Source organism: Pseudoliparis swirei, chromosome 11 (assembly GCF_029220125.1).
Source record: "Pseudoliparis swirei isolate HS2019 ecotype Mariana Trench chromosome 11, NWPU_hadal_v1, whole genome shotgun sequence".
Taxonomy (NCBI): Eukaryota; Metazoa; Chordata; class Actinopteri; order Perciformes; family Liparidae; genus Pseudoliparis; species Pseudoliparis swirei.
Window position 1 is genome coordinate 10,213,981 of NC_079398.1, and position 12,848 is coordinate 10,226,828.

The window sequence follows — 12,848 nt, forward strand, 5'->3', positions numbered from 1 at the left end:
GAGCTCTTGTGCAACGCTTCTCCCCGACAATCAATTCGTCCCCCGTTCTGACACTGACTTTCAAAAGAAACCATATCTCACATGAATTCCTTTTCCCGTTTTGTGAAACTAATTCCTGAAGGAGGTCCCCGAACCAGTCGCTATACAGATATCCTATTCGTACTTTTTGGCTCATTCTCCTCCCTGTTTAAAACATGCAGCAGTTCAAGGTCCTCGAGAGGACACCTAATTACAATGTTCTAGCTGGAGGCAATCATAAAAAGACTAAGATCTCTAAGCTGCCTTTATTTCATCCAGTGGTTAAGCGGAAGCAGCTTCCTCACAGATATCATTTATGGATAACCACATTGCAGATAAAGTGCCGACGGTGAAGGATTTAGCAGACCTTCGATGCGCCCACTGTTTACCTGTATGCTCACGACCCCCCACAGAGATGTTATTATAATGTGGCTCCCAAAGGGGCCTGATGTGTGTATCTGACTGATGGATTGGATATACCGTGTGCTCTGAGGGTTAATTGAAGCCCACCTAGAGGTGAAGGATGGCGTCTTTTTCTTGGCTGACCTGGAAGTATGCATCGCACTGGTTCCCTGGATAAATAGCCAAAAGGGGATTTCCATTGGATTACGGATTATTACCGCAGAAGATAAAAAAGTCTGTGGCAAACAAAACATTCACAATGCTTAAACGTTTTGTGCCAACGGGTTAGGGCCTAACTTTTATGATTTTCCGAGGCGTAAATGCAATCAGGAAGTCTTAAACTTGGGTTAACCAAAGACCTTATTTCGGAAATCTAACCGAAGTCCCAACTGCATTAATGCGGACTGATTCCTGGGTTTTGGGCCTCGTTCCCGCATCCCTGAGGCCGCGCTCCTCCACATGGTCTCAATAGGACACCCTCATCCACCGGAGACAGATGCTATGGCGTGATGATTCAACCACTTTACATCAACACGTCAGGTCGTGAACGTTGAAACACTTTCTTTAAAAGAAAGAGAAAATGCTCTCTCTCAAATTAACTTGATATTTATGGAGTGAGAGAGAGAGAACATTTGTTCCACTTCCATTAACCTTTTCAAGAAGATCCTGGCAGTTGGCCAAAGCTGAGCTTGCCAGAAGAAGTCGGAGATTTATGTTTGAGTATAAGACTAATTTCAGCATATTGATATAATAAAAAAATCCTGATTATGATGTACAACTACTGAGAAAACTGTCCAGCAAGTGGAGGCAGGAAGGGTTGGGTGTTATTAGTATTACACAACAGATAAACTTGTTTTCTCATTGCAGTCCAGCATTTATTCTCTTCATGCTGGCTTTCAGCCACAGTTCCTGCCTTCCTCTTTCTTTAGTCAAGAAAAAAAATAAAAGAAAAAGGTAAAATGGAAGTGATTAAAAGTAGAGTAACAACATGTATCTATGACGCCTCTTGAAGGCGGTCGAGCTGTGTGTGTGTGTGTGTGTGTGTTCGTGTCAAAATCACATGTACATGTATGGGGGAAATGGAAAATGGCATCATCACCTCACACCTTCAAAACGATTTGAGCCTCGGGAGGTAATATAATATACATTATATATAGCATATCAACTAGATCGTTGACTTTAAGACCAGCGGGACAGATGGGTCACCACACCGGCAAATATGGGGGTCTCTGCGGTGGGAGGAGAAACAATCGGATCCATAAATCAGATCTGCTTAGTTGGTAATAAATGCGATGAGAGTTCTGTTGTGTTTTATCTTTAATGAAATATGTTGCGATATCTCGTCACTTGACCGTCAACATTCACATTCAGCACGCAGACTCATTCATTGAATTTCATAGGAGAAAAAAAAAAAAAGAATAAAAGCAAATCCACAAGTAAAAAGGGTTCGGAGGTTATTCTCTAATGCGGGCAGCGAAGAAACCGATCGCTCGCGTTTCAATAAATATGATTTATAAATTAAAATTGCAAAAAAAAAATCCTGGTGGGCCCCTCGACCAATTTCAACGCCATAAATTAACACAGAAGGCAAAGAATACATGAATAAATCGTCAGACATTTAAACTCACATTATGCTTTCAGTTGATCGAGGCAATATATCTGAACGTTGATAATAATGGCTCATAGTAGCTGTAACGATCACGTCTTTAAAAGCACGCCTTCAATTCATCAGACACAACAAGGAAGGAGACAAATGCTTTTTCTGGGTGTTCCTTTTCATTCCAGCAAAGCGGAATCAAATACTCGGGAATACACGCGTGCATGCATTGATGTAACAACAACAACAACAAAAGACAACACCCGTTGGCATTAGCCGTACGACAATGGCGACGGGCGTCAGAAGGTCATGAGCGCGTCTCGCTCGTGCACGCTGGTGTAGAACGGCTTGCCGAACACGAAGGAGTGCAGCCCCGCCCGCAGCTTCTCCGCGAAGGCCATGACGATGTTCAGGTCCCCCTCCACCGTCAGATCCAGGTCCGTCTTCAGGTTGCGCAGCGTTCGAAAGGGCTTCTTCCCCTTTTGCCTGAGGAGAAGCAGAGGGGGGGGGGGGGGGGAATTAGCATCAGCGTCTAGTTTTCGTCGCCTCCATGAATTATGTATGCCGCTGCCAAGCATACACAATCGTGTCGAGGCAGCTGTATAATGGTGCGACCTTTGACCTCAGCCTGTTAGCGGCACCGTAAACCAGGAGGCGCGTCCATCCTCTCACACAGGCACCTGTAGTGGGGTCTGCGTGTGAACGCAAAACCACATCTCTGGGAGCAACGGAAGTACAAATAACACAAAAAGATGTTGCGGTGTAACATCACAAGAACAATTCCTGAATAGTTTAGCCAGGGGGAAAAAGCATGCATATATATATATAAATAATATATACACACACACTTAGCAATTTTGTTATCCTCAATCTGAAACTATCCCTTTAAGAGGATAAAATAACCGCAATGAAAGTTTATATATGAATATGTGTGAACAGAGAGGAAGAGCGTGAAGCCTCAGTGCTGGTTTCTAATGCGTCGCATCAGTTAGTGCGCGTCCTGTTTGGTGCCTCAGTGAGAGGAGTCTGGCGTGGGGCCATCAAAAGCCACCGGGTCACCTTGACACCTGGCACAGTCTCGTTTCTGCACCTCGGCGTGGAGCACAAAGAGTGAGCACTTCCTCGTCAGATGATCGTAAAAACATCATTTGGAGCTTTGATGATGACGATGTGCAGTGGTGAAACCGGGACGACCACAGCGTGGGCTTGAGCATCGTTTTCTCAACACACGTGCTGTGTGGACCCCGGGAGGGAAAAGCTGTCATTCTGGGGCCCCGCCGAGGATTCATCGCCCCGCGTGGCATGCGGCCGCTTTGCCGCACCGATCAATCGGCATCATCAACCAGCCCGGTGAGCTACATATCCCTCACGTCATAAAAAATAAAAAAAGGATCTTTTGGCTTCAACAAGCTGAGAAATATATATATTTTTTTATTATTGATTAATCTGCCGTGTATTTGTTGAGTCTCTAAAATGTGAAAACTGCCCATCAGATTCTTCCAGAGGCCGCAGTGACACCCTCACGCGGCTTGTTAACAGTCTCACATGCCTTCCGCTTTTGAACATTACTGTAAAATATGTCTCGCAGGAGAAATCAAAAAAAAAATCTCAATTCTTGTGGGCGGGGCTACATGCTGGAAATAGCGACCGGGAGTACGCTTGCAAAACGTATGGCGCTGCTAGCAGAAGAACACACGCGGGAAGAATAAATTAAAACTCCTTTTAAAGGATAAAAAATATAAAAATAAAATGGAAGGTGGTGACGTGAAGCCGCCTCCTCTGACCTCACCCTGGTCACGTGTGCGTGATGCTGACCCGTCGCACAACGCGGCTATCCTGATGAATGTAGATGCGCCTGTTGCCATTGGTGACTATTCAGACAGAATCTTTCCAGCCTCACATCGTTGTTGCCAGCTCAGCAACGCTGGAACAGAACGGGGTCACGCTCATCAGCGCCGTGGGAACAACGTAATCTCTCCATTTGCTATCGTGGATCTCATCGGGCTGCATCTCAAACACAGAGCGGCTCAGGCGCTGTGTTTCTGCATAGCTGTGACTCATTACTTGGTTTTTTTTTGCCCTCCCTCTCTGCTGCTACTTCTGCAAAACAAATGATCAAATATTCAACACTTTTTAGTTTTCCGACTCCAACAGGCCCAGTGTACATCTAGCTGCTGGTGTTTGAGACCATGTGACCTGGCTGTACCTCCCCCCCCCGCTCGGTAACATATTATACAAATATAAAATATAATAAAAAATAGGGGATAACATTGTTTTCTTATCGCATAGTACCAGATGCAGAACAAATAAGAAACACTGGCATTATGACTCAGAAACTTGTGAAAGTGTGATACACCGTGGGCCCGAGGTAAAAAAAATGTTTTTAAAAAGGAACAACAAGTGAATTATCAGCTGTGCTATTTAGATTTGGGGATTATTTCTCCTCTGTGCAGTGTGTGTGTGTGTATATGTATGTGTGTGTGTGTGTGTGTGTGTGTGTGTGGTGGTCTTTTAACCAAACAATGATCCCCTTTGGGTCCTTGGATTAAAGTCCTCCTATTGGCGCCGGCTCTTACGTTTCGTCCTCGATGTACTTGAGCAGCGTGAGGGCCTTCCTGTGCAGCAGCAGCAGGAACTGGGCCAGGTAGGTGCTCCGCAGGGACAGGCCGGGCTTCAGCATGAACACCTGGGTGCGACACAGGACGTCAATTAGTAGTCCCGGCTAAAAAGCCCGGAATAATACCCCCGAGGTCCACTCGTCGGTTTGTCACAGATGGCTAATAGGGAGCCAAAAATAATAAGTATACTACTTGATGATTTCAAAGCATCAGCTGGTGGAATCCTCACGTTAAGAAAGTAACACATCTCTGAGTAACACATTTAAGAATTTAACGCAGCAAAAACCATTTGCAATAGAAATAGATACAAAACAGAATGGTGTGTAAAAAGAGGAGAGGCAATACATGAACACTCCCCCCTGTTGTTGCCTCAGTCAATGTAGTTGCCCACCTGAAGAATACTGAGACATGAGCCATAGGATTTGCCTCAAGTCGGTGTGGAAGTGCATATTTCATCTACATTAAAATTCACTTGATATTTATGGAGTGAGAAGAGAAATAATTCTGTTCCTATTGAGACCCGAGGGGCGTCGTCCACTTCAGCCTCGTGTGGCTGATGGACAGGAAAATGATTTTCACCTGCCAAAACAGTTTCTTCCACAGATTAAAATAAATGAATGAAATGGAGCCATTATTTTGTTCTGCCTTTCTCAAGTCATTAGCACAGAAGAGGAAAAAAAAGATTCAGAGCAGACTTTAAAAAAAAATTGAAAACCAGATGTTTTTCTCTCACTTTCCTCCCAAGACTCCCGTGAGAAGATATATAATTTCATTGACACACAAGTTAAATGAGTACAATTATTTTTTCTATTTTCATATTCCTATTGTGGGTACCATTAACCGGCTGTTTTGAATTACATGGTAAAAAAAGTGCTTTTATAAAATGATAAATTCCACAAAAGGTTATGTTATATGATCAATTGTGGTCCTATGTTACTACTTTAGTCAATATGTTTCCAGAGTTAACCTTTTCTTGTTTCTTCTGACTCGGTTTAGCTTAAACATTTTATTCATTTTTTATAAAAAAAGAATGGCAAAAAAAAAAAGGGTGCCGCTGTATTCTTATTTCTTACCTCATCTATGAAGGACATTACCAAAGTGTCTTTGTGCATGACGTCTTGAAATATATTCCTAAAAAGAAAAGGGCGTTGTGGTTATTAGCACATCATGTCAACATCTGTTTTGACACAATTAGATGTCGCAAATTAAATTCAATAAAAAATAGCAGAACTTGGACTTGTGTCACACGCAACGCCAACAGATACTGTGTGTGTGTGTTTGTGTGTGCGTGCGTTTGTGTGCGTGCGCATGTTTGTGTTTGTGTGTGCGTGCGGCTTACAGGTCGGGCGTGAAGGTCTCGTCGGTGTGGATGACCGTGTCGGGGGCGATGTCCTCCTCGCTGTCCGCCTTCCACAGGGCGCTCAGCTCGGACCGCATGTAGCGGCGCTGGTTGTACGTGTGCTCGTGGCACGGCGGCATCTGCTTGACCGTGTTGATGTCGACGTCGATGTGCGTGGTCGGGTACGGCGAGTAGAGCACCTGGCGGAAGGGCAGGACGAAGCTGCCTGTGGAGTCCTGAGAAGAACATGGTTTTTAAATTGTGATTATTAATACTTGCGTGTCATTGTGCAACGCGTGGAGGAAATCGGTTCCCTCCACACAAATGAGACTTTATAGAGGAAACAACTTCATCAAAGCTTCTTTGCACGTAGGGATGTTGAAGCGGCCCATTCTTTGTTCATGAGTTGCGTTTTATTTTCTCCTTCATTACATGCAGGTCAGAAGGTCCAATAAATAATTTCTCTTTTTTTGCGAGCACGCGGCTTCCAATTGAATTTTATAGTCGTTTCTCCCTGGGCCAGCTTCTCTTGTCCCCCCCAGGAGCTCCGCAACACAGCACTGACTCCTAATGACGGCGCTCACAGGCAGCGGCAGGTGTGTGTGTGTGTGTGTACTGTTCCTGTTGACACTGAGGAGCCTCCAGGCCCACTGCAAAACAGCAGTAAATAAAAAGTGATCGTTATGTTGAAAACTCAGTCGATAATCATAGAAATTAAAACACGTGTAGTGGTCGCTTACCCTTAACTTTAACATTGTGGTTGGAAATTTGAAATAAAATATAATTTTTTTTAAACATACGAAGACAAAAGAAAAAGGCGGCATGCATTTGAACGGGAATGGAACCGCATGCAGAAATAAAGAATTAATGAAAGAAATAAAAAAATATCTCATTGAAACTATTTCCAGTGAAAAAGGAAACGAGGCCGTAAGAACATCAAACGAGCCGTCGGGAACAGAACAATAATCTGGGATCAGACTCAAAATGGCACGGCATAATGAGGGGGAACTGGTGGCTACCTTGAGCAGACCCTGAACAAACAGGCCCGTGTCGTATTTGAAAGAAGAGTCAGCCTTGCAGAGGCGGGAGCACTTCCTCTCCTCCGGGGTGAGGAAGAGGCAGAGAGTCCGCGCAATCTGCAACAACAAAAAAAAGAAAAGAAAAAAAGAAAAGTCAGATTTGAACACGGCTTTCAGAAAATAACTGGGTATGATTTGCTTTCAGGGGAAGGACAACATGACCGGTGCAGCCATTTGCCATCCGAAGGCGTGTGCACACTAATGCAACGATGCTGAATTAGGTGTACCGTTTAAACACGGACAGGAAATCATTGGCTTTTTGTTCGTGGCGGATGTCTGCTCGCCGGCCAGGCCAGCACATTTGTTCAAGGAGCTACAGCTCAGCAATAAATTGGCTTAAGAAGCCCCATTTTGGTAATAGACCGTAATGTGTTGTTTGGCTCGAGGCTTCTTGCGAGACGCCAACAAAAGTTACGATCTAATTGGGGCTCGGGTCGGGCCCGGAGTCAACAAAACCACAAATTGAGGAGGAAATCCATCGGGCTGAAACTGAGCAGCCGTAGATCTCTTAAGATAACAGCGTATGCGATGTCAGTTTTTCTTCGTGGGGTCGCAGGGCCCACTTTTCTTCATTTGATTTTGATATATGCCCACGAGGAGAAGCCGGCGAGCTGTCTCGCGTTGCTTCTGTTTGGGAACCTGGTCTCTAGCGGCGCTGGCAAACACCCAACGGACATTTTTTTAAATTTTATTTTTATAAACGTCGGCTCAAGCCGCAACAGAGAGTGAAACGGTGCACGAGAGGCTCATTAAACTCAAAAAACAACAAACATCAAAACATTCTAAATCATGTAGCTGCATTGCAAATGTGTGTGTGTGTGTGCGGCCGCTAACACGGAGCGTTTACCTTATTTACTTTCTCTGGGTTGCTTCCAACGACTATCGAGCAGCCGCAGGTCTGCAGATGAGAGCTGATGGCCCTGAACCGCGGAGACAAAGACACGCAAATTACAACCAATTAGCTTCAATGGCTTTAACCGTCAACGACAGTTTCTAGGAATAATGATTGAAACTTGAGGCCATGAGGCTTTACTGAGAGGGGAGGGGGGGCCCAATGGAGAGTTACAGCTGCCCAGTGGTCATTAAATGTACATGCAGTTTGGGTCACATTCTGCCCTTTTAGATATATTATTAGGTCTGTCATCATTTTGATGGTCACGAAAAATGCTGCCGATTAGTTTGAAGCTTCATCTTACATTGACTCGAGCATGCAGCTGAGAGGCGAGTAAGCAGAGAGAGAGAGAGAGAGAGAGAGAAAAAAGAAGTTTTCATCAGAAAAACATGTCAGAGTGCGCTTGCTTATTCCATTTTAGAAACTAAAAAGGGAGAGAACAAGTTTGTTCTGATTTGGAGGATTGGGTTTTGTCGTTGTAACAATAACTGTCTAACTAAGAGGCAAACTAATTAATTTGGCAAGAAATGTATTTTCACTCGTCACACAGATGAAGAAACATGTAAACAAAATTAAGAAGGATTATCTAGGCACAATCTTTATTTTCCCTCTTAACCCTTGTGTTGCCTTAGGGTCATTTTGACCCGAATCAATATTACACCCTCCCCCCGCCTTAGGATTAATTTGACCCCATTCAATGTTTAATGTCGGTGTTCTTTCGGTAGTCAACAAACAAACATAAAGTGCCTCACACTTAAACTTGGAAAAAAATATTAATTCTAATAATTTTCTGGAGGTTTTAATTGCTGGCGTCAAATTGAACCCAAAGGGTAAAATATGTTAGTAAATATAAAGGTAACAGGAGGGTGAAACATTGAATCGGGTCAAAATGACCCACAGGCGGGGGGAGGATGTAATATTGATTCGGGTCAAAATGACCCTAAGGCAACACAAGGGTTAAGTCTTGAACACGCTTCTTTTCTTTACTTGCGTGCCCCTCAGGGCTTCCGTAAGTCTGCCATCCTCTTATTAAAGAAAGCTCCATCGGCTTTGAACATCCTTAAGATTCAAGTAAATAAATTACAGGGCACAGATGCTTCGTCATCACCGCGGGATGCGGAGCTAATCCCGTTAAACTCGAGAGCGATCGGGAGCTGCGCTTCCGGAATGGACTTTCCGGAGGCGCGACAGCAACGCCGGTTCGTTCCTTTCTCGGGAGGAAACATGGGCAAAGTGGCCGAGCCATTAGTCATCATAAGAAGCCTGATGGTGTTAAATGGGCGCCGTTCATCATCCGTTTTAGCGCTGCCTGTACCGGAGAGTGCTTACTTGTGGAGGAAATCCTCGTGGCAGCTGTCCCCGATGTCATCATCATTTAGCACGGTGTCTTTTATCTAGGCGGCGGGGGGTGAAAACAACAAATGAGTCACCTTTAAAATTGGTCTCGACAAAGACGGAAAATAAAGTGCTGATGGGAACGTTCTCATTTGCAGGCAAAATGCAAAAAAATACCGCTGTGCAAACAATGTGGGAAACGAGCAAGAAAGATTACAGGCGGATTATTTTGTGCCGCTTTTGTTTTTGTTTGTTCGCATATTACAAGGGAAGCAAATGTGTTGAATCGCACCGTGTGGTCTTCTAGGCAGGGAACCCGGGTAATATAAACCTCTTGTAAAGATAAACTAACGAACGAGTGACATAATGAAACAACGGAAAAGTTGCAGAGGGGGGGGGGGGGGGGTTCTTTCATAAAGCGATATGTCCTTCATCGTCAATCACTGGAACCGTGACGCCTCGATGACGAGCTATTCATTCTGCCATCAACAAGATTCACACCGTTTTCGCAAAATGTTAGACTTCGGTTTAAGGACAAATTAATCGATCGTAACGTTTTCTCGTTCATTTGTTGATCACAGCTAGTTCTGAAGTCCGAGCAGTAATGCGAGTGAGTGTGTGTGTGTGTGTGTGTGTGTTGCTCACATTTATGTCTTCTGGCACACTGTGCGACTTCATCGAGGCCAACAGCTCCATGATGGGGACAATCTCCAAGCTCAGCACTGAGATGATGTTGTAGCCCTGGAGTCGAGGGAAGTGGAAACAGGGAACTGAAGCAGAGATACTGCGGCCGGTCGACTGAGGACAGCCGGCGGGTTCAGGATTCAAACGGCATGTTGGGCATCGTGCTCAAGAGCGGGAAGCCTCCATCGCAAAGTGAAAAAGACACAACTGATACTGCGGAGCTACCGCTGCATTTTGCACGGCGGTTCACGGGGAGCTGGACAAATAATTCATATATTGGTAACAACCAAAAACTGAGAGGGCTCTATGTTTTTTTTACTCATATATTATGATACCACGCAGAAAAAGCATTGAGGTAATTTAGCAACTAATATAAACACTCAGTAAAAAAGTATATTCAAATGTTTGAAATGGTTCAATACACACAGCTGTGCAAGAACTTAGTCTTAATAAAATACAATGTAAAAAATCTGATAATAATAAATTGCAAAATAATGATTTTAAATTTGCGAAAAAATAAGTAATAATAAACAGTATTATTCTGACCAGACACAATGCCGACGGTACCCGACTCACTGGTACCGTTGCATGCAGATGCATCATGGTCAGTGCCAAACAGGATCAGTATTCAGTCCTAACGCCAGTGAGCAGAACTCGGCAGCATCGAGGAGACGACTCCTGTGTTTTCAAAGCAACACGAGATGAGTAACGGAGCATCAAAAAAGGGCAGAACTGTGGGCGTATCAGGCAAAAATTAAAAAACCTACTAAGATATTTACTCTGAGTCTGACAAGAGGAACACGATCCAAAAGGTGAACCTAAGGAACAGCGATATGCACACTACTGGTTGACATGCAACCAACTGGTCCCACTGGGAACACCAGTGTCTGCAACAGCGATATAATTTTAGTGTTGCGTCGTGTTATTTTGCCTTCCCCCGATTATTACCTCCTCACTGGCTTTCTCCATAGGAGCTCTCAGACCTAATTAGCTAATTTAGTCCTCTGTGTTGGGAGGCTGCAACTTTATTATCCCAGCAATGATGCTCCAATCCCAAATGGTTAAAACAGAGGAGATAGATGACTTAATATCCATTCCAAATCAGGAACAGGGGATAGATCAGGTCTTAAAGTAGGTTTATGGTTATGAAGGAGAATAATATACCCCCTCTCATGTCCAACAGCGAGAAGTCAAGGAATCGGGAGAGGCAAGCGGGGTACCTTCTTCATCCAAATGCGTCCCTTGCGGATGACGTGCTTCAGCCTGTCCACGCAGATGGTGTGCAGAGGCAGGTAGAAGGCCAGCTCCGTCTGTGGGAGGATGATGGACAAGGCGCACGTGTTCTTGTCCCCCTTCAGCTCGCCGTCGAAGATAAGGGACACAATGATGACGCCCTTCTCCGCCAGCACGAAGAATTTCACGTCCACGGCGCCGCACTCTGCGCTGCGCAGGATCTCCCCGTTGAGCGTGTGGTTGGCCAAAAACGTGACCTCGCCGTCGCTGAGGAACATCAGCTGCTCTCCCTTCGGCGTCCAGATGTGGCGCACCCGCGGACCCAGGATGTTGTCCCAGTAGGCGAAGGTGGCCGCCAGCAGCGGGCATTCTCCCTCCACTGCCACCTCGGACTTCGCCACGGCAGGCGACTGGGGTGGACAGCCAGAGGACATCGGAGGGGCCTCAAAATGTCACCGTCTCCCCCCCCACAGTGAGCGACAAGAACACCTACAGCAGATGACAGTCATCAACTCTTGGTAAATAGGAGTCTACTTCTCTTCCAAAGTACTTGCAATTGCACAATAATCAGAAATACTCGGCTCAGGGAGCACAAGAAATACATTGAACCCCAAACTTCAAGTGGAAATGAAAGTATTTTTTTAGGGTGCTGTTGGTCAGCTGATACTTCTCAGTCAAAACCAACTTCTCCATTTCTGTCAACGATGCGTTTGACAAACATGATCTATGTGGCCTTTTCCTTTTCACACTTAATTGTTTAGCTTAATGAACGTCTTTGAAATGAGGGATTCTGTCTTCAAGCTTCATAAACTTAGGTTATTTGTTCAGGTTATCTCTCGTTCAGCTCCCTTACTTAAACACAAAGCTAAATAAATAAATAAATACAGCTGCTACTCGATTTATCACGTGTGCCGAATTTGCCGGCAATTTCTGTTACTTCCGTGTCGGTAGTTGTCGCGTCGCCAGGTTGCTCTGGACATTAATCCAGCAATGTGCTGCTATATTAACGGGCTTTTACAACCGAATATGGTGTCAATGTTTCATGTTCAACGTCAAACACGAACCAACCCGGCTCGTTATTACGTCTTGTGAGCTCAAGTGACAACGCAGTGGTTAAAGTAGCTTAAACACACCGTCGGTACGAAATTAAGGCATTAAATAACTTGTTGTTTGGCTAAACAGACAATAATGAGCTCGTAGCAGGTTAGCTCGCCAACTAGCGTGAGCCAAACGGACGCCGACAAAGCAGAGGAATGACATCACGACTTACTTGTTCGACACCTTTGGGTGCTTAATGGCCACACCGAAGCGTTTGTTAAAGCACTACCAGATTGTGGTGAACTGTCATCCTCTCATTTATTCCGTTATTGCCATAACAGGTAGTTTGACGCTCGAGTGGTGATTAGCCAGCTGCAATGTTTTTGTTATCGACACACTTCCGGGTACGTCACGCCTACGTCAGCCGTTTGACGGATGTGCACAGCGACCTCTAGCGAGCGGAGCGGGGACAGCAGCTTGTGAGTCAATGATGTCATGTTTTCGTCCAGACGGGCCACCTGCAGACAATGAGTCATTGCCAGTAATATACGTGTGAGCCTGATCTCGCGGATGCATGTATCTGCGAGGGAGAACTCTGTTGTGTTTGCCTTTT

At 44.9% G+C, this 12,848-nt stretch overlaps 1 protein-coding gene across 2 annotated transcripts; it reads right to left on the reverse strand.

Moving 5' to 3' along the window:
• Nucleotides 1–1,719: 1,719 nt before the first annotated feature.
• On the reverse strand, nucleotides 1,720–12,623 carry c9orf72 (C9orf72-SMCR8 complex subunit). 2 transcript variants are annotated; one of them, XM_056426707.1, is made up of 11 exons: nucleotides 12,468–12,623; nucleotides 11,185–11,686; nucleotides 9,926–10,021; nucleotides 9,275–9,339; nucleotides 8,250–8,267; nucleotides 7,901–7,973; nucleotides 6,994–7,110; nucleotides 5,975–6,210; nucleotides 5,709–5,766; nucleotides 4,594–4,703; nucleotides 1,720–2,503 (listed from the first exon to the last, which is right to left on the reverse strand). In XM_056426707.1, exons 2-11 carry the CDS (start codon nucleotides 11,629–11,631, stop codon nucleotides 2,317–2,319), a joined length of 1,407 nt encoding a protein of 468 aa, XP_056282682.1. In that variant the 5' UTR covers nucleotides 11,632–11,686; nucleotides 12,468–12,623; the 3' UTR covers nucleotides 1,720–2,316. The 2 variants fall into 2 exon arrangements, with proteins under 2 accessions (XP_056282682.1, XP_056282683.1); XM_056426708.1 differs by lacking the exon at nucleotides 8,250–8,267.
• Nucleotides 12,624–12,848: the final 225 nt, after the last annotated feature.